At 46.2% G+C, this 22,186-nt stretch overlaps 1 protein-coding gene and 1 long non-coding RNA gene across 3 annotated transcripts in view; one reads left to right on the forward strand and one right to left on the reverse strand.

Moving 5' to 3' along the window:
• Positions 1-16,638, reverse strand: part of LOC121033919 (uncharacterized) — a 45,006-nt gene extending 28,368 nt beyond the window's left edge. For both annotated transcript variants that reach the window (XM_040480625.1, XM_040480624.1), the window contains exons 1-5: positions 16,142-16,638; positions 5,600-5,634; positions 5,398-5,484; positions 2,874-2,930; positions 2,519-2,548 (exon numbers count right to left, since the gene is read on the reverse strand). In XM_040480625.1, the coding sequence (XP_040336559.1) occupies positions 2,519-2,548; positions 2,874-2,930; positions 5,398-5,484; positions 5,600-5,634; positions 16,142-16,623 (691 nt within the window). In that variant the 5' untranslated portion in view covers positions 16,624-16,638. The remainder of the gene's footprint in view (positions 1-2,518; positions 2,549-2,873; positions 2,931-5,397; positions 5,485-5,599; positions 5,635-16,141) is intronic.
• Positions 16,639-17,029: 391 nt separating this feature from the next.
• Positions 17,030-21,975, forward strand: LOC121033924 (uncharacterized). The gene is made up of 3 exons (XR_005792194.1): positions 17,030-17,425; positions 21,135-21,247; positions 21,601-21,975. It is a non-coding gene; the product is annotated as an uncharacterized LOC121033924 (long non-coding RNA).
• The last annotated feature ends 211 nt before the right edge of the window (positions 21,976-22,186 follow it).

Consider the following 22,186-nt stretch of genomic DNA (forward strand, 5'->3'; position numbering starts at 1 on the left):
AGAAAGAAAGAAAGAAAGAGCAATAAGTTCTTCTATTATTTACACTGGCCACTAGTTGCATGAGCTTGGACTCTGCGGTTATATTACTAAGTCTCCCCATGCTTTGCCTTCCACATCTGTCAAATGGGGATTAGAATAATATCACCCCCAAAACTTAGGAACACAAATTACCATTCCCTAAGTGCTCCGTAAGTGTTAGATAACTATTATTAACTAGTATTTTGCTCTGGTGATAAGCGGGACTCATTAAAAAATTCAAGAATTCTAGACAACAACATTGTCACTTATATTTTAAAGGTCTGAACAACCTTTGGGAGGGTCACCCCATGGGTAAAGCACTCCTCAACACATATGCAAGGTCCTATGCCATCACCAATGCCCAGAAGGTACAGACACTCCCCAGAAGAGCACTCCAGCCCAAGACACACAAGTTGCCTGATTCCTGGCCTACTGGGGCAGTATCCAGGGACCAGGGTTTATAAGACAGAATCAGCTTTAAAAGAAAGCATTAAGGGGCCCCTGGGTAGCTCAGTCGGCTGAGTGTCCGACTTTAGCTCAGGTCATGATCTCACAGTTTGTGAGTTCAAGCCCCACATTAGGCTTTGTGCTGACAGTGCAGAGCCTGCTTGAGATTCTCTCTCTCCCTTTCTCTCTGCCCTTACCCGTTTGCGCGCTCTCTCTCTCAAAAATAAATAAAAATACACAAAAAAATTTAAAAAAAACAGCATTAAGATAAAGTGGCAAACAGAGACTATAAGTATTCAGAGTCCTGGACTCAGAATACTACAGATGTGAAATACCCAAACCCTACATCACACAATCCTCCAATCATATTTCCTCAGCTACTGTCCTATGAAGGATCATAAAATTATAAGTTATTTATGGGCTGTATATCTACATTGTGTCTCATCCACACCCCATGTTTTTCTGCCTTGGGAGCAGAGAAAGGGAAAGAGATTCGAGAATCCTAACCAGCCTGCAAATACAGAGTCTCTGACCACGTCTTCCCAGCCAAAGCAGAGAAAAGTGATGTAATTCTCCCCAACTTGTAAATCGCAGCTTCCCTTCAATCCATATAACGAGGGTGGCCCCAGAGTTCATGCCCATGAGTAGAAAGCATATCCACTCATGAGGAGGGTGAGTGGGCCTGCACTGCCTGCTAGCCCACAGAGGAGCAAATACTCCAAGGTGGCCTACCTAGTCTTTCTGCCTGACCTGAGAATGGAGGTGAATGGGTGGGTACCTCTCTGATCTCTCCTCTAATGGGAAGGATAAAAACTCTCTTTTAACAAAGAGAATATTTTTGCGGGGAGGCAGGACCCCTTACATGACCTGGGGCTCACTCCTAGGACAAGCATGCTCAGCCAGCCCACAGAAGATGCAAGGCCACTTTCACTGCCAAAGAATACCAAGAAGTCTAATCCAGCCAAGGGCCAGGGCTTGTGTCTTGCTCCACACACACCCTGCTGAGAACGACGGCACCCTCCCACCCAATTTTGAGCCTATCTTGAGCCTCACTGACTCCAAATGCCTTCCTCCTAGGTTGCCTGCCCTGGTGAGGCCCTGGGCCAGGCCTAGCTTCTGCAGCCTAAGCGTCCTGCCTCCAGACTCCGTATCCCTATGGCCCTTTACCCAGTTACTACCAGGGATAACATCAGAGACCTGATTCCAACGCACAGCTCTCTAACTTCATTTCTATCTTAAACCATTCTATAGAGGCTAGACTTTTGACTGCATTTTTAAAGGATGAAAATCATCCATAATGTATAGAGACCTGAGGCACACATTTTTTCTTTATAGGTATCAGCATATGACATCTCTGCAAGGGTGATACACAGATTATTACAGGTTCTTATCAAGCATAACACGATTGCAAGAAACTTACAGTTACTATCACAGGTTGCCCAATGGGAAGCTGCAGAGAGAATCAGGTTCTACACAGGACTTCCGAGTGAAGTGATTTCATTTATTTAATAGTATTACAAAGGAGCCCTCTGACTGCCTTGCTACAGTGTTCATGGGCAGATCCCAGTCTAAGAACTGGGAAAAAAATCCTACAGTAAAATACAATCACTTAAAATAAAAGCTTAGTCACTTACAAAACTCTTGACCAAAACCGTATTTTATATTTAGAATCCATGCCCCTAAAGTGGTTTCATACTCAAGTTGCTCACAAATAACTAGAATGGCATGCCAGGAGACTCTAAACCACAAATGGTACATTTGCAGCAGCAAAGAGTTCACTCTGCTGTAATCTGTGAGCAGCGACCACCACAGAAGGAAGCCAGGCCCGCTTGTGGCCGCACTATAGATTGTGGTCAACGCAGATCAAGAACATATGCCACGTACTGCTAGTGCAGGGAGCTCAAATTTGCATAAACGCTTACAGAAATTTCCCAATGTTTACCTTAATTTTGCATATTAAAAGATAAAGAACAAGCAGTTGGTAACAAAGGCGATCCTTCCCTTTCTTCCTTTCAACAACAAAAAATAAAATTCAGAGGAAGGATGTACTTACTTGTTTTTTCTGGTTCTGGTTCCTCATTATCTACAAAAAAAAAAAAAAAGTCTAAATCAAATTCTCTTGACAACCAAGAGGAAACCCGGGCTAATGGGAGAATAGGTAAAATGTTTGCCTTTCGCCAATAGCAACCACTTCCTGTCTTTCTTCTTCAGCTCATCCTGTTCGGCCGCTTTGCTTGCCAGCTAGAAAGTATTTACCATGTAAGTATTTTTTTTCAGGACTTCACAAAACCACACTGGTAATGTGTCCTCACACCGTATAAGGGATGTATGCATTAGTTTAAAATACAAATAAAGGTTCATATGTTTAACTAGAATTCTATAACTTAAAAAAGACATATGTGACTCACCAGATTCACTTTCAGAGCTGTCCTCAGAACTGCTGTCCTCAGAACTGCTGTCCTCTCCTGAATAGAGGCATATGCCGGGGGAAGTACACAGTGAACAAAAAATAGGAACTATTTTTTTAAAGTCTGGTTCTGTAAAATAATTTCTACATATTATTTTTTTTAATTTGAGAGAGAGAGAGAGAGAGATCGAACCTCAGGCAGGCTCCATGCTCAGCATGGAGCCCAACAAGGGGCTTGATCCCATGACCCAGGGATCATGACCAGAGCTGAAATCAAGAGTTGTACACTCAACTGACTGAGCCACCCTGGTGCCCCGTAATTATATATATTATAAAACAGATTCAAACTCAACTAATTTCTTCTTAATTTAATAAATTCTTACTGAATCCAAAACTACAGTTCATATAAAAGGGGGCTGATTTTCCTTTGGAAATGGATAAAATATACTTTGATTGTTTAAGTGGGAGCTCAAATCACACTTTGCCTGCAGTCATCATTTTATTTGGTTGTCACTCAAGTCCTACCCAGCCTTGACTTGCCCTTACTGCTCCTGTCTTCCTCCTGTACTTGCACCTCTGGACAGCTCACATGCACAAGTTCAATGACACAACAGTGCAGAATCCTGGAGAGTAAATGCCACTGACTGAAGCACAGGACAAACTCAGTCCACACTATGCAACTACTTCTGGAAAGAGTGGTCCCCAAGAATGGGGACCTTGTGTCCTTGGTCTCCTTTCACTTCCTCACCCCCAACTCAGTGTCTCAGCCCACTGCAATCAGGCTTCTGTTCCCACCACTAGTTAGGAATCCTCTCCGTGATGTCCCTAAAGGACCATGAACCCCCAGAAAATGACTCCCACAGGTAGACACCTACCTCCCCCTCTCGCATGGTGCTCCCGTGAGGTCGGTCCTGGCTCTCCTACCTCTCTGCGTGCCCTCCGCCCACCCTGCATGGCCTCTCTGCCACCCCCCAATTGCTAACGCCCCAGCCTCCACTCCCCATTCCCAGCCTCCTTTCCACCTTAAGAGCCCTCAGAGGGCATTGCACCAGCTTCCCAATTGGATTCCAACCTCCACCTCCAGGGGCACCCTGACTCTCCCAGCAGACCCCAGAAGCACCCGAGGCCTAATCTGTTGGCCAGGTTCAGCCCCCACTACCAATCCACATTCTCTCCTCCTCCCAGTTTGCACACACTGCCCCAGCCCCCATGCAGGATCAGGATTCAGCAAGCACATACACGGAAAGTTATTAGCATCACTCTCAAATCCTCCCTCCCTCCATCCAGAACAAAAGATTGGCAGCAGTTACATGGAGGAAAGAAAAGATTTGAGAATAATGATGAGAACAATAATGATAGCAGCTAAGAGCGGCTTTGAGTGGTCCATGTGCCAGGCACATGGATATATATATTCACGTATTTACATGTATTTACTCATTTTGTGTATATATACTTTACATATACTTATATAAAATGCTTTACGTATATTTACACATTAATCTTCACAACTGTCCAGTGATGTAAGCTGAGGCCAGTTAATTTACTTAAGCAAGACCACCACCTCCATACCATCTTCCCCTTCACCCACCCACCCCCCCCAACTCCAGGCCAAGAAGTCTGGAGTTAAGATTTCAACTCAGGCAGTCTGGTGGGAACCTGCACTCTCAACCATGTTGTTAAGACTTACAAACATGCTCATTATTACTTCAGCAGATCAACCCCCAGGAGCTGGTGACTAACTGGATGTGGGTGTAGAGGGGGAGTAGGAGGCAGGTTCCTGCATGAGAGGATGCCTGAGTGGAGGGTGAGGCACTGACTGTGTAGGAACAGGTGCTAGGAAATCAAGTGATGGGACATGGCCTTGGTCCTCCAGGGCTGGAAGCATAAAACAGTGATTTTCAACCTTGGCTGCACCATGGAATCACCTGGAGAGCTTTCCCAACACATCCAAGCCCAGGACTCAGACACTCCCTAGACCCTCTGATTTAGCTGGTCTGAGGTGGGGCCTGAACAGCAGTATTGATCTTTAAAGTCCCCAGATGACTGCAATGTGTAGCCAGGGTTGAGAACCACTGGGCTAGAATCAATCTATTTTAATTACTCCCCTGCTCCCCAAATTTGAATGTTCCCCAAATAGGATGATTGCCACTCCTTCTCCAAGCCTTTACAGATACCTCCCCGTTGCATGGAAGTCTCTCTCCCAGGCCCCAGGTCCAGAGTTCCCAGGGATCCATTAAGATCTAGCCCCAAATCACTTCTTCTGAAAGTCTCCCTCACCCCACCAAGTTAGCCATGCCTCCTCTGTGATCTACCCTATCACATTTATCCGACTGGCAAACCGAGGTCTGGAGGTCCTCCAAGGTCCCTGGAGGACCACGGCTGTGTCTTATCACCTTGATTCGCCAATACCCATCCTGACACAGACGCTCAATGCATGACTGCACATATGCCCAGCTTCAAAGTACCAAACAGACGGAGACAAGCCTCATAAGTCAGTTCTCTTGCTTATTAAAACTGCCACCTACCAATCTTGAGTGGTTTGGCTCCTTCTTCGGTTTCTTCTTGACCCCCATGGAAGGAGGCTGGCTTGCAGGCCAACAGCCAGTAAACGCCTGAATGGAACAAAGTGGCTGCAGTCAATAAATAATCATTTTCTAAAACTTCAAATGTTTTATACAGTATAGATTAAGTTTTTTAATAACTCAACAATGACTTAGAATACCATACCTTTCTCTTCTGAAGAGGCATTGTGATGATCATCACTAGAGCAAGAAAAGAAAAAGACTTTTAAAAACAGATACTAGAAGCGCCTGGGTGGCTCAGTTTGTTAAGCACCTGACTCTTGATTTCAGCTCAAGTCATGATCTCATGGTTCGTGAGGTTGAGCCCCACATCAGGCTCTGTACTGAGCATGCAGCTTGTTTGGGATTCTCTCTCTCCCTCTTTCCTGCCCCTCCCCTGCTCGTGCACTTGAGCCCTCTCTTTCTCAAAATAAATGAATAAACTTAAAAACAGGATACTAATTTTACATAAAATAATTATGAAAATCTTCAAAATGATCATTATACTATGCTTCTCCAGAAATGTTGCAAATTAAAGAACTCTCTCCTTCCCCAATAGATTTCCTGGCCCTCTCACTCTCCACCTATGGCCTGACTCCATGCCAAACACTCAATGGAGCTTATCAGGTGTGCACCTGATGGACTTCTTGTCCTGTCACACCCTGGGGAGACACCACAGCACCTTTAAGATTCACAGTATTGCCCATCCACGCCCAGCCATCTGGCCTTCCTCTGTCACCTCTCCAGGAACACAATCCTAACTCCAATCCTGCACTGGCCTCTAGACCCTCCATCCAGTTCGGTGAGTCACCCTCCTTCTCCCAGGTCGTCTCGCTCTGCTTCTCTGGACTCCTCCCTCAGATATGGCACTCTGAGTACTGAGGGTGCACATAGCTCCCCCGTAAGTAGGTCTCTCCTTTGTCCTCACCACTGCTGAACTCTCTGTGCCCTACATGCAGCAGTCTCACAAGAGCACACATGATCTCCACTCTCCTCCCTATTTTCTCCTAGACTCAAAGCCACCTGGCTGCTGCTCTCCCACGTTACCAGTGACTCCTGCCCAAAAGACCCAGTGGGCCTCCTCAGTCCTTAGTGACCACTGTCTCATTAGACCAAGGTGACAGGCTTCTCCACAGCTTCCACGTCCCTTCTTACCTGGTCTGCCACCACTTCCCACCTCCCCTGTTGCAGTGACCTCTCTTCTCTGTGTGCTTCATCCCCTGGCCCCATCTGCTCCAGCCTCTGGAGCATCGACGTAACCCGGAAGCACATCTGTGCACCTTCCTCTTCCCACTCCTCACACTGCCTCGGGGCTCACCTTCATGCCAACATTTCAGATCCTAACTCTGCACCTCCTTCCCAGGCCTCTCCTTGGAGTTTTAGGTGCCTGGGACTGGTGGTCACTTTAGCACTTTAAATTAAATACGGTCAGCACTTAACTAATCGTTGCTTTCCCTCTTCATGAAAACCTGCTCCTCCTGATCTGCCTTTGCAGAGAATTCCATCCCTGGATCACCCACCTGGAAACAGTCAGCACCAGCTCCTGCCCCCTTTTCCTCATCGGGCAGCTGGTCCTTGTCCTCCTGAGCCTCCCTCTATATATCTCTCCAATCTGCCCCCTCCTCAACACACGCTGTCTCTGTCTCAGTTCATGTGTGTACTCACTCACTGGTGCTCTCTCTCTCTCTCTCGTTGGTTCTCACCACCTGGTTAGCTGATTGTAATTTCCTCATAAATATTATATATAACTACAGTCTCACTCTCTTGGCTTACCCATCATGTGACCGTCAGTGAGGTCTAATCATGTCCTTGTTTACACCCTTCTGTGCTTTGCACTGTTTTGTGGCTAAAAGCCTAAGTTCCTTAGCAGAGCACACAAGGACCTGCACCCTGCTCCCTGGTCTCCCACCCTAAGTGGTCCCCCAGAGTGAAAGATCTTCAGTGTCCCAAGCACACCCTGGCTAACACACACACACACACATACACACATACACACACACACACACACACACACACACACACACCTCACTCTATCATTATCCCCCCACACAGGGTCACTGCCTCTGGCCTTCCAAGTCATGTACCCCAACTCTGGGTGCTCCATGGACATGTGCTATGATGTTAGGTCACCCCCTGGAGTTGTGAGTGCATGTAAATGACACCCTGCCCTCCCCTTGATGTCAAAACTCCTACTCATCCTTTAAGAAGAGCACTTCTCGAAGTATGGTCTGAGGAACATTAGAACTATGGGAGGTGACTTCCAAAAACAGTTTTTCTGGGCCCACTGAATCAGAATCTTTGATGATTCTGAAGAAAACAATGATGCTATTTGCATTAGAGTGTTTAAAATCTTTATTTTCTCATTTAATCACCCCAATAAGCCTGTGAAGGCCATTTTACAAATGCAGAGAGTGAGGCTCAGACAGGTTACTTAACTCCCTCAGGGCCACAGAGCTAACAGCTAGAAAAGCAGCACTTGACTCTAGGCCATTAGAACTTCTAAGCCCATGTACTTGCCTGCTCCCAGGCCTTCCGTCACTGCCCACCACTCCACCCCCAACCCTCAACCCTCAATTGAGGGTGACGATGGCTAAAGCAGTAGCAGACCAACCGCTTTCCCTTCCCTCCTCTTCACCCCCAAGTTATTTGGGACCCCAGATGTTGTAAACCTCTTCGACTCAAGTTTTTACACTGGTAAGCTTCCCCAAGTCTTTGCTATTTCCCAAATTCCACGACTCTAGGAGATACACACATTCTCATTTTCAGACTTAAATCCTCTCATTTTTTTAGTCCTCAACCCCTGCTCAAAAGGTCGGGCGGTGGTGGTGATCCTGTAATTGGGAAATGCTTCAAGAAACTGAGAATGGCTAAAATATGGTCTTTAGTGAGACGCATAAAAGAACAAGTCAACCATTACATCTTTTCTCCTCTAGACTCATGCCTCTTATAATGCAGTCGCTATGCTTTTTAATTTGAAAATAATTATGAGAACATGGATTGAAAGTTAGCCATTCATATTGCACAAAATATGCCTGGTTAAAACCCACTTCTGTGTCCTCAACAAAACCATGCTTTCCTCTTCACTAGCGCTTTCATTTTCCCCTTTCTACAGCTGCTTATCTCTGTTTCCAGACATATATACATCTACCTAGATATTAGAACTTTTGCTAAAACCCAGAAAGCCTCTGTATAAAATCCTTTATTTTCTCCATGAAGTGGATGAGAGTGAGTGGTGTCTGAGATGAGATTAGTGGCCAGACACTCAGGGGGAGCAGCTCAGGGGGAAGGGCTTAGACCCGACGAGGAGGAACCCGCCCGCAAGGCAGCGCACCTGCCCAGTCCAGCCACGTGGAGGAGGCAGACCCTCGTGGACCCACAGGGCTCCTTACCACTACATGAATGCTAGGCCCCCACACTCTCTTTTGCCATGTGCATTGCTCTAACGTAAAACCACAGCAACCATCGAGAGATAGCACCCATTCCATATATTCTCAGTGTAATTCAGGGACTGAAGATAAGTTGGAAAGGGGCATAGACATTTACTTAGCATTTAAAGCTCCTTAAATTCTGGGGCGCCTGGGTGGCGCAGTCGGTTAAGCGTCCGACTTCAGCCAGGTCACGATCTCGCGGTCCGTGAGTTCGAGCCCCGCGTCGGGCTCTGGGCTGATGGCTCGGAGCCTGGAGCCTGTTTCCGATTCTGTGTCTCCCTCTCTCTCTGCCCCTCCCCCGTTCATGCTCTGTCTCTCTCTGTCGCAAAAATAAATAAACGTTGGAAAAAAAAAATTTTTTTAAAAAAAAAGCTCCTTAAATTTTGATCTGGACTTAATCATTATTATTAGGTAAAATTTTATTGCAGTTCCAACATCAACATCAAATATAAATGCTGCCTCATACCTATGAGCTTCCCAGGATTAGTACAGCCCCTTTCCCTTACAGGAGGGGGAAACAAACAAAAACACCCTGCATCTTGGCACAGTAAAATCCCCGAGCTGCTACAGGACTGAAAGAACAGGCTTGAAACCTCAAAGGGCTGATATTCAATGAGGGTATTTATTGCATGTTAGTTGGGAAATGTGGATAATATTCAAATATGTGTGGCCACCCACGTGGCTCAGTCAGTTAAGCGTCCAACTTCGGCTCAGGTCATGTTTCATGTTTCATGAGTTTAAGTTCGAGCCCGACATTGGGCTTGCTGCTGTTGGCACAGAGCCTGCTTCGCATCTTCTGTCCTTCCCTCACTCTCTGCCCTTCCCCAGCTCATCCTCTCTCAAAAATAAATAAATCTTTAGAGATAAAATAAAATAGTAAAATATGTGCAAATGGATAAAACCAATTATTGTTGGAATTAAGTCACAGCTGCAACGAAATGAAACCTGAGAGCAACACCAAATTCTCACATGGGTGCAGTTACCTTAAAAGTTCCAAAGCGCTTTCAAACTCATGAGAGCACCAGCTCCTCATACCAGCTCTGCCAGGAAGCAGGAAGCAGGGCCAGTACTGCCATCCCACCTGTGGATGAGGACACTGCTGCTCGGGAGGTATTGAGTCACTTGGCTGAGCCGGCACCGGCTGGTGAAGGGTGAGATGCAACTAGAATTCAAGAATCCTAACCTCTGAGGAAGGCCGTTCTCCAGCCTCAGCACTCGGCTTGACTCTGTGCCGCCTGGACAGGTTGATATCAGGCATCGGAATGATTTCACCCAAATCTGGCTCAAGAAGTAATAATTCTCCACTTAATTTTTTTTAACAATCCTTAAGGTAAAAATAAAACCTTAATATGACAATGGCCTGTATTTATTAGATGTTTACCGTGTACTGGAAATTCAGCCAAAGACTTGGCATGCGTCGATCAGAGCTTATTTAATCATCACGACAATCTTTCGAGTGCCGGTCACTGGACTAGCATTATCTCCATTTCACAGGTGAGGAAAATAACACTCAGAGATCTTGAGTAACTTACCCAAGAATACGGGTCCATCTGATTGCAGAGCCCAAGCTTTTATCAATACCCTCTTACAACCAAAAGCAAAAAATTCTGCCAAGCAGATGACAGCACCAGTCTCTCTTCCTACTAAGGTTCCTACTGCCTGTGAAGGTAATTTTCAAATATAGGAAAGACTTTTTTGGTATAACTAAATCCATAATAAGCCCCAAATCCTCCTCTAACTAACTTTTCACCAGAATGAAACCAACCAGTATCTTACCCCTTTCAGCCCCTATTCACCTTCTAGAAAACGGACCATAAAAAGCAAAGTAAAACCTATAAGCAAATGGGTTAAGGAAAGTGGAAAAGAGTTTATGTTAGCCACAAACTAGAGTTAATCATGAAATAACTATATTTCCCAGGCAATAACCCCAATGCAATCAATATTCTCTGTAATACAGATCTCTTTTTCATCAACTCAAATTAACAAACATCTAAGTATTTACGGTACGACAGGTGCTGTGCTAGGCAGAGGGGATATAAAAGTAACACAAGACACATGAACTGTGTCCCCATGGAGCACCCTAATGGAGAAGGGAGACTAATCAGAAAACAAATACATATGTATATGATGCCAGAAGAGCAAAATAAAAACAAACATAAGCTATAGGTTAGCCCAGAGCAGGCTATGAGAACAGGAAGAACTGAGCTCTGATACTAAGATCACAAGCATGTGACTAACAAAACAGCCAATTAAACCATGATGCTAAGGCCATCTTGCATTTTCAAAGAGTGCTGCCTCCCCACAAACAGAATCCTCCAGTTGTTAGGCTCAGAAAAAGCTGCAAATGGAAGGGACCCACAAGATCTTCCAATCCAATGCATCATTTTACAAGAGGAGATGGGAACCTAGGAGAGGGTACGTGGATAAATAACCAAAATCACACAACAAGTTATAAGCAGAGACAATCTCCCAACTTGTCTCAGGTCTTGGTTTTCTCATCAATCCACTCATTCAACTAACACATGTGGAGTATGTGCCAGATACGAGTAAACAAAGCAACAAAACCCATCAGCCTGATGGGGAAGCCTGACTTCCTGTATCTGAGACAAGAAGTGCTTTGAGAGAATGACAAGAGAGCTCCTCTAAGATTGAGGAATTGGGGAGGGCTCCCTGGGGAAGTGACATGTAAGCTGGGCCACAAAGGACAAGCAGAAATGGACAAGAGGGAAGAAATGGGAGTAGTGGGGGCAGCTCCTGTCTGAGACAGGAAGGAGTTGATCAAGGTCCAGGAACAGGAGGAGAGCAAGTGTGGTCAGAGGGAGAGAAGCAGGAGATGAGGAAGGTCAGGTAGGTGGACAAATCCTAACTCCATAACCAAACTGATAGCAACTGCCAGGATGCAAAGTGGCAATTATTCAGTCTGCTGAGCAGTCTCTGCATATCCACCCTGGGAAGATTTAAAACTTGAAAGCAGAGGAAGAAGTCAATAGTACAGATCCCCGAACCCACTGTCCTCAGCATCTCACATGGGGACTTGCCTAAACTTGTCAGAACCGACCCCCTGACAACTTGCAGGTTCACACACTGTTTGTATTGAGCCCAGAAGCCCAAGACTCTCTCTAAAGAAAACCTCAGTCCCCCAGACCACAAGAGCCAGCCAAGCCCAAGGCCTTGTAGTACTAGGTGACAAAAACCTTCCAGGGGGTTATTCTTAAAGCACACTCCAGGGAAACTGCCTTCATTCAGAACTGTGCTCTAGAAGCCAACAGTCCCCCTCCATACAAGCCAGGACAGAAAGACCTCCTCTGAGGCAAGCCCTCCACGACTAGCCCTGGGGTAGATGAGAGACTCAACAAAGGGAAGGTAGAGAGAGGAGGGCAGGAGAGATCTGGGCACCCTGGGCCACGAGCTGTCCATCCCTTTGGGGATACTTGCCAAACCAAGCTGGTTTCCCATCATGACCTAGTTTCTTTTCTTCTTTCTTTTCCAAAGATCACCACTTCCAATCAGCTCACTCACGAAAGAAGCCATCCCACGGTTTTTTTTTTCTTCTATGTTTAGGTCACTGAATGAGAACACAGTCTTCAGTCCCTCCAAAGGTACTTAGTGCTAGCAAAGATGAAAAATCCACAGGGCTGGCTCACCCAGCCGGCTCCTTCACCTACCCCTATCCCTTTTTAGGTTACTCCAATAGGAAAAAATAATGGTGAAACTGGTAGGCCTTTGGGTATCGAAAGGCTGAAGGATTGATTGCACATTTTTTGTAGTAGGCAACAACTGGAAACTACCATGCTCATCAAGAGTAGAATGCATCAAAAAACACGATACAATCGTGAAATGGAATACTGTAAACAATGAAAAGGAAGGAACTACTTACACACAACAATGTGGATCACTCTCACAAATGTAGTGTCACACAAAATAAGCCAGGCATGAAGATTATATGCCGTATGATTCTATGTTTATAAAGTTTACAAACAAGCAAAATTAAGCTCTCTTTCCTTTAGGGAGGAGAAATATGACTATGAGGGACTGGAGAGTGAGAGGGGCTTTGGGGTGCCATGTTTTAGTTCTTGACCTGGGTTGTGTTTACATAGATGTGTTTGCTTTGTGATATGCCACTTAAGAAGCTTGTGTTGGGGCGCCTGGGTGGCGCAGTCGGTTAAGCGTCCGACTTCAGCCAGGTCACGATCTCGCGGTCCGTGAGTTCGAGCCCCGCGTCAGGCTCTGGGCTGATGGCTCAGAGCCTGGAGCCTGTTTCCGATTCTGTGTCTCCCTCTCTCTCTGCCCCTCCCCCGTTCATGCTCTGTCTCTCTCTGTCCCAAAAATAAATAAACGTTGGAAAAAAAAAATTTTTTTTAAATAAAAAAATAAAAAAAAAAAGAAGCTTGTGTTTTCTACATGATTGTGTACACGCACCCACCCACCCACGCACCCACACACACACAAAGGATTTTCATCATCTTCGGAAAGGAAAAGTAAAGTATTTAGAACTTCAGCTTTACAGGCCACAGTTGTGAATGGAGGATGACCCCGGCTGAGCAAGGTAAAGCAATGCTAAACTGCATTGGGGATATGGCCTAAAAGGCAGCTATGGGGTGACAGGAATTGGGGGGAACAGTTTTGAGGTTTATTCCCTTCTTCCTTCTTATAACTATCAATGAGAACTTTGCATAATATACTCCAAAGGGAAGTGGGGCCAGCAGAGAAAAGGACTGGAACCAAGCTAGAACATTTCTAACAGTGAGAAGACAAGGAGGGTAGGCGGAAGAGAAAAGAGAAAGAAATCGTAAGTGCCCGGGGTGGACAAGAAGGACAGCTTGCCTGAGCTGACGATGTATGCGGTAGGGGAATTCCCATGAGTCAGCCCTGGAGAAGGAATCACTTCTCTGTTCCCCTCCCTGAGCCAACAACATCTGATATACACCTGGATTAATGGGGTTATTGCACTGCTCTGCTGTAATTTATTTACAAGTCTGGGAAATGAAAAGAAACAAAAAGAGTGTGAGTTAGGGCATGTGTATAGCCAAGGATTCCACATCCCCAACATCCAACACATGGTTTGGCATATAATTTGCACTGAAAAAAAAAGTTCACTGACAAAGAAATGAAAGAATATGGTAGACATAGAGATTCTCTATTCCTCAGTATTTAACAAATCTATAACAAACAGCTTACAATGCCAAAAATGTGAGAATGGAATCCTGTGCAGCTACTAAAAATTACAAGCAACAATAGCCATCATCTGTAGGGTGCTTTACATAAATTTACAGAGACAATTTGCACCTCACCCTTGTCTGATACAGAATTATACCGAGTTTGTTGCCATACTGAAACATGAAAATGACACATTAGCAACAATCTCCCTGAGAGGCCAGAAGGATCAGAGATGGTGAACTAACAGGTTTTCATGGAAAGAGGTAGGGCGGGTCCATATCTCACAGAAATACCAGGAAGGGCTCGTATTTCTGGGTGGCCAGCAGAAAAGTTCAGTTAGCTCTGTTTGTGTAAATAACTGTGTTAATTTCACATACTATATTTCATTTCACTTCCTCTCTTTATTGTTTTTTTTTTGGGGGGGGTACTTTACTTTTAGCCATAATTTAATTCAAAAGTTCTCTTTAACAATTATTCCCAAGACTTACTGTTGGGTGAAGTCCTCTAAAGAAGTGTTTTTGATGTTCAATGTGGACTCAGTCTGTGTCCCACTGTGGTTTTATTCATGAGCCTTACGTCAAGAAATCAAATAGTAAAACCTATCTGCACACAGACTTTTCCGGGCTGCCTTGCTGATTGCAACAGTGTTTTAAAGAAAGGACAGTGGCAGAAAAACAAACCTCTCTCCACCCTGTGAGAAACTGGGCCTAATGTTTAATGATTCACAAAAAACTGAAGTCGTGGACACTTTAAACCTTGGCAGTCTCTCCTTGCTCTAGCTGTTCGTGCAGAAACTTTGTTGTGCAGCAGTGACTGTCCTAAAAGAAAATTTTCTGCAGGCTGAATCTTTGCTGAGCGTTTCTGCCTACTTGGGGTCACTTCCTGCAAGCACTTAACTGCAATTGAGAGGATTACCTAAAGTATATATTTCACAAACCGCCCATCACATGCCTTACTGAAACACTACATCCAATGCTAAAAGCCTCCTTTTGCAGATGTCAGTAACTCCGGAGAACACGACCACAATACCGTTAGAGCGTCCCAAAACTAGCTCTTAATAAACATTCCCATGTAAAAAGCAGCTGCTTTTAAAGGTCTGTGGAACGCTGGTGACAAACAGAGGCATTGGCTACCTTTACAATAATAGAAATCCTTCAGGCTTATACTGATTTGAGCCTTCTGTCCGTGAGGCATTGTTTTAGCGCCACATTGGGCATGATGGACTGCCTGCCGGGGGGTAGAGCCTCCACACAAGGGCAAAGGGGGGCGTTGAGGGAACTAATCCTGCCCTCGATTCAAGCCATTTTAAAGCTAGGGAGCCCAAGCGCAGACAGTGCTCAGCAAAACCTCGGACATCCGCCCGGAGCGACCGCCCAAGTCCTCCTCCAGGTGCAGAGGGTGCAGGGGCTCCCGAGAGCGGAAGCCCAGGAGCTAGGGGCAGATGAGGACAGCAGAAACCCAACCTCGGGGGGCGGAGAGTCACCCGCGGAGGCGGGAAGAGCGCGAATCCGCCCGCGGCGAGCAAGGGGGCGCTGCAGCGCCACCTGCCCTCCTCCGCACCCGCAGGCCTCCCGCAGCCGCCTCCACCAGGAGGATGTGAATAAATCGGGCCCACCTGACACCGCCGCAGCGCCGAGTAGCTAGGTGCCGGGGAAAACGCGGCAGCAGGGAGCTGCAGCGCCGCCTGTAGGCCCCGCCTCCGGGCCTGGAGCGCGGGGCCTCCGGAGCTGCGCGCCGCCGCCTCTCGCGCGGGCACCTGCGCGCGACCCTGGCGCCGTCTGCCTAACGCAGGTGCGGTGCAGTGCACCCAGACCCCCCGCCAGGGATAGAGGGTTGGGGTAGAGCATGGGGGGAGCCAACGCTCCCCTCATGCTCTGTGCCCGCGCGGGGCAGGCGGCGCCACCGAAGTGCGCTTTGTTTGTGTGGCCGGAGCGGGGGTGCCTGGACGGGAGTGGAGCCCTCGCCCCCTCCCCCGCAAGGGCAAGGACAGAGCCCCGGGAGGGGTGGGGGTGCTCAAGGGGGCAGAGCTTCTGTTGCAACGCGTCGTTGTTGGGCCCAGCCGGCCCCCATCCCGCTCTGCCCTTTCTCCTTCCGAATCCCCCGACCTCCGCAGATGCGCTCACCTGCTCTCCACGACCCCCACGCCGCGGCTCATCGTCGCTCTGCCGCTGGGAGGGGGCGCCACGCGCGCTCCAGGCTCCGCGCTCAGTGCAAGCCGGGGCGGCTGCAGGAGGGGCTCGCGTGCTGAGCGCTGCCCGGCACACTCCGAGGCTGCCGACTCTGCGGGGGGAGGGAAGAGGGCGAGCGAGAGCCACCGGGGGAGGGGACTGACTGGGAGGGGGTGCCGGGCGCGCATCCGCAGCTGCAGCCGCAGTCTGAGGCTGCCGGGGCTCCGGTAACGGAAACGCACGCTTGCCAGCGGCCCGCGCGTGCACACTGGCGTGCACACCAGCGTGCACACTCGCACACGTGCGCAAATCCTCCTAGCCTTTGCTGCTTGTCGGCGCCCTTGCCCTAAGGGAACTCGGCTTGATGAGACTAAGCTGAGGCTTCTGTGAAGGAGAAGGACAAGGGCCATTCTTTCTGGAGGGATCAGAGAATTCATGGCACCATGATTAAGGTTGGCTGCTCCTGTATCTGGGAATTTTCACTGGGGACCACGAGATACCCGCCCAAGGTGTTCCCCGATTTGCTTCTTAAGATCTATAACCCCGCTGAAATTCTAGGTCAAGTTTTGTATCCAAAGTACAGGTGCCTGGAGTGAGGTGCCACAGCTTTCATCCGATTAACAGCTGCGTGACCCGTCCCCCGCCCCAAACCGTGAAGGTGTATGGATTAAATCAGCGGTTCCCAAACTTTGCAATGCATTAAATCACCAAGGGAGTTTTTTTTTTTTTTTTTAATCGCAATGCCCCAAGTAGTATCCCGCACCAATTAATTCGGTGAAGTGGGACTCAGGCATCAATAGTTTTAAAGTTCCCACGTGATTCCAAAGCTCAGGAAAGTGTGAGAACCACTGCTTAGACTGTTGGTGACCCTCACCACACTGTTCTCTTTCATTCCATTTTTCAGCATGGTTGCTCATCTGTCTTACATAAAGTGGTGGGTGTCACAGCCTCTAGCCCAGGTCTGGCTCTCAGGAGTGCTCACTACAGGGTTATTCAGGAAGGCGGCAAAGGCAGAATCCAGGATGGGCCGTCTAACTTGCAGCCTTCTCTTTGTTGTTTCCGGAATTCTCCACAGACTGAAATACCCCTGACCTCGTGGAAATGACCTCATGTAATGCCTGAAGCTGGGGGAAATGGCTCATTGCAGCTTGAAGAGACCTCTGTCTTTTAGATTCCTCCAAAAGTCTCAGCCCCCCACCTGCCTCACTGTGACTCAAAGGTCCTGTGCTAGCAGTGTGGGTGAGTACAATGAAAGTCCTAGCCCCTACAGGTGGAGCACCCATGAATCCAACACCATAGTAGGTACTTATATATTCTAAGAAAGAACTGACCTGGGGCACTGTTATTGGGCCTTGATGTTCTCTTTGTTGAACATAAACAATTTCACAGAACATCAACATCAGGTCTGGCCTCTCTGTGACCATGATGGATCAAGACAAGAACAAGACCACTATGTAATCTTGTCTGAACACAGACAAAATGTGAACATTGTCCAAGCCACAAAATACCAAACATAGCTATCCTGGCTAATAAAAATGACTGCTGCTTCTTGGCCAGTCACAGCCTTAGCCTCACTCTAGTCTGCCCTCTCTATGGATAACATTTATGAAGATACATATTCGTAGAACTACCCCTGCTTTCTTAAGCCTGCCCCCTTGTCAGTTAATAAAAGCCCAAATCCTTTAATAATATTTTCTAACGCCCTCTCACTGAGACACCTCCAAGGTTTCCCATGGCGTGCATTTCCCTGACTGCAGTGAGTAACCCAGCTTGTATAACTATAGGTGCATTCCAAGTGGTCTCTGGGCAAAAGGATGTTAAAAACAAATTATCTTATTTAATCATCGCAGTAACAGCACAAGGTAAATATTATACTCTCTTTACATATAAGCTACCTTCTTATAGATCATATAACTGGAACTCACACAGGGCTACCAGCTGTTAGTGGAGAGCTTGTTCATGTTCACATGGGCTTGTGGGGAACCAGGCTAGTATGTTGCTTACCCACACAAACTTTGGCTTCCAGATATGCCTGAGCTCTAACCCCAGCTCTGCCCTCTTCTAGCTATGGGAATTTGAGCAAGTTATTTAACTTTTCTCAACCTCAGCTTCCTTGCCTACCTCCCAAAAAGTGGGGGGGGGGGGGGGCCCTATCTAGGAACTGGTATTTTTTGAGATATAATTGTTATATAAAATTGTATTGATTTCAGGCATACAATGTAATGATTCAATATTTGTATATATTGTGAAATGATCACCATGATAAGCCTAGTTAACATCCATCACCACACATAGTTACAAATTTTTTTCTTGTGATAAGACACTTTAAGATCTACTCTCTTAGCAGTTTTCAAATATATAATATTTGAATCAAATATATAGTACATTATAATTAACTACAAGAAATACGCATATTTTTTATAGGCTCCCCAGGTGGCTCAACCCAACACCAGACCCTAGTTTGGGATCTCCTGGCCCTATCTCCTTTTCCCTTCTTCCCATTCACTTCTCAACCAATTGTAACATCGTTTTTGACCCACTCCCTACTCTTGCTAAGGTCACCAGTTACCTTTCAGATGCTAGATCTGAGGTACCCTTTTCCATATGCCATTGACTCACTTGACTATTTCCCCTTCCTGAAATTCTCCCTCTTTGGTTTCCAGGAGGCCTACATGGTATGATAAGCAACTGAGGCCCAGAGAACGGAAACCCTTTTTTTCTTCTTTTAAATGTTTATTTGTTTTTGAGAGAGAGAGCCAGGGAAGGGCAAAGAGGGAGGGAGACAGAGGATCCAAAGCAGGCTCTGCACTGTCAGCAGAAAGGTGGATGTAGGGCTCTAACCCACGAACCGTGAGATCATGACCTGAGCCGAGGTCAGACACTTAACCAACCGAGCCATCCAGGCGCCCCAAGAACTGAAACTCTTGATCCAAGCCTGTAAGGCACTGGAGACTGAAAACAACCATGTGAGTGAGCTTGGAAGTGGATCCTTCACCCCAGTTGAATCTTTTCATGACTGCTAAGCCACTTCCAGATTCCTGACCCACACAAACTATGAAATAATAAGTGTTTGTTGTTTTAAGCTGATAAATTTGGGGGGAATTTATTATCCAGCAATAAGTAATACAAACAGGAAACAAGATCCTATGGTTAGTGCAGTAGAATCATATCATCTGCACTTCAACTTGGGTAAGTTGAGCCTTACTTGGTCTGCAAAAGAGGGACAGAGAACAATTCTGCCTGCTATGCCAGTGAAATAAGATGACGAAATGAAAGAGGTGAGTCTGATTTCATTAATCAGTCTCTGGTCCTGGGCATCTCTCACAGAGGAGAAAGCCTTTTTGTTTTTTTTAATGTAATTTATTGTCACGTTGCCTGACATACAGTGTATACATTGTGCTCTTGGTTTTGGGGGTAGATTCCCATGATTCATTGCTTACATACAACACCCAGTGCTCATCCCAACAAGTGCCCTCCTCAATGCCCATCACCCATTTTCCCCTCTCCCCTGCCCCCCTCCCCCCATCAACCCTCAGTTTGTTCTCTGTATTTAAGAGTCTCTTATGGTTTGCCTCCCTCTCTGTTGAAAACTATTTTTTCCCCTTCCCTTCCCCCATGGTCTTATGTTAAGTTTCTCAAGTTCCACATATGAGTGAAAACATATGATATCTGTCTTTCTCTGACTGACTATAGAGGAGAAAGTCTTTGATGTGTTGTTCATATTTTTAACTATCCATGTTTTGTACAAAGTGGGAAAAATGAGGCTAACTCACTGACTTGGATGTATAATGTAGTCAAAATGACCCCTGAAATCCCTTAACTCTTCAGGACCTGAACCCAAGAGTTCCCCAAGCAAAGAATAGTACTGACCTTAGGCCAGTGCCAGCCCTGGGAACTTGCTTCAGAGGGCCCTACCATGGCCCTCCCCTATTTGCACCTTCCACAGGAGGAGCAGTCAGTGAGGCCCAAGGGATGTGTCCTTCTGGAGACTGTTCCTCCCCCACCCCAACTTGTAGACCAAACTCAAAGGATGAGAGACCCTGAGTTCCCTGTCCAAACGGCATTAAGCCCACTTCTAGACCCTACATAGGCCTTTTCCCCAAGTCCAACTTTCTATGGGTGGAATATACCACCAGAATGCACATGCCAGGGCAAGGGGACACCAAAGACAGCTGCTTAAAGGGATATGGATGGAGCTTGGGTGGTCCACATGGGAGCTGAGTGGTCCACTTATGTGTACAAAGCCCCTCACCATGTGGACAAAGCAAGCAGTGGAAAAACAAGAGGGTGGCCTATGGACTCTGAGCCAGCTCACCTAATGCTGTCTTATACTGGTGTTGGACTCCGAGAAGGCTAACTTTACCTGACCTTCAATGTCATTTTACAGGAATATCTGTCAAGTCAGGAAGACAGAATGTATTTCTTTTTAAATTTTTTTTTTAATGTTTATTCATTTTTGAGAGGGAGACAGAGCATGAATGGGGGAGGGGCAGAGAGAGAGGGAGACACAGAATGTGAAGCAGGCTCCAGGCTCCGAGCCGTCAGCACAGAGCCCAACGCGGAGCTCGAACTCACGGACCGCCGAGATCATGACCTGAGCCAAAGTCGGATGCTTAACCAACTGAGCCACCCAGGCACCCCAGGAAGACAGAATATATTTCATTTAACAGTGTGCTAACTTGCTTTATACCTTCTAAATATTTGGACATATTACATATTGATATTCATTAGTACTGCAGCCCTGAGTCCTGCAAATGATTAGGAAGCCCTGGCCAAGGACTAAATTGCTTGCATTCACTTCAATTTGCTCTAGTTTTGGTTTCTCTTTGCCATAGGAAGTGGAGGCCAAGGCATCATTTGAATGGGAGAGGACAGCAATGGGATGAAGTGATTACTTTTCCATCCCCGTTTATTTAAATGTATTTGTTTATTATTTTCCCCAACACAGGTGTGTCTTCTCTCTCTGAGGTCCAAATGGAACTTGTCCTTGGGAACCCCTGTTGTTAAAGCCCACGCTTGGATTCTTTGTATTTTGTGGAGGTTGTTTAACCCTTTCCTCAAGTAAGTACTCATCCCAGTTGGCAGTGTTCATTCCAGACCATTTTCCCCAAATCTTTGTATATGTTATAGAAAATACCATTTTTATGCATTTGTCTCAAAAATTGGGTGATATGTGCGCTGTTTTTCAGTTTGTTTTTACTCTACAGTATATCTCAAAGGTCTGTCCATCTTAAGAACAAATTCTGCTATTTATATATTTATTTTTTTAATATATTTATTTATATTTCTATTTGATTTATATAATTTTGTTTATCTCATTTGGATACTAAAGATACTATATGAAACTTGTATGTGAGTCATGCAGGCTTTTAGATTAAACAGTAAGTTTATTTATCTTAATTTTTGGAGTATAGAGTGTTAGTGGACAGAGATTTGAAGAGCGAGAATTTCCTGAAGACATGTTGGAGAATTCCTTAAATATTGTAATATCGGGGTGAGAATCACTTATTGAAGCTGTGAATAGGAGAAGACCAGCCATTTCCTGATTTAAATATGGCAAAGACTACTCAGTTTTCTCTCCATATCTGGTTTCTCTGTGTCATAGACTCTTATCTTCTGTATCAGGCCTGGAAAAGCAGATGTGGCCAAGATATCAACACTAAGAAGTTCTTTGGCTGCTGACATTAGCCAGTGGAAATCTTTAATTATATATTCAAACAACTCTTGGTTTTTTTTCTGAAGGCCATCGATACCTTGGGGCTCGCAATGTTTGTTTTCTAAAGTGAGGGCGTCTAATTTTTTGCCGAAGGTACCTTTCATGGCCTCTTAGGGCTTGCTATGAATCTTTCCTCCAAATGACAAAACATGCAGTCCTCTAGGTTCCACGGAGAAGGGTGTTGGCCACTGCTCTGCTATCAGTCAGAACCCACCATGGTACATGTTCATTCCAGTGAAACATACCGCAACAGGGACCTTGCTCCAAAACTGACAGACTTCCAG

Source organism: Herpailurus yagouaroundi, unplaced genomic scaffold (genome assembly GCF_014898765.1).
Source record: "Herpailurus yagouaroundi ecotype Mexico unplaced genomic scaffold, PumYag 159, whole genome shotgun sequence".
NCBI lineage: Eukaryota > Metazoa > Chordata > Mammalia > Carnivora > Felidae > Herpailurus > Herpailurus yagouaroundi.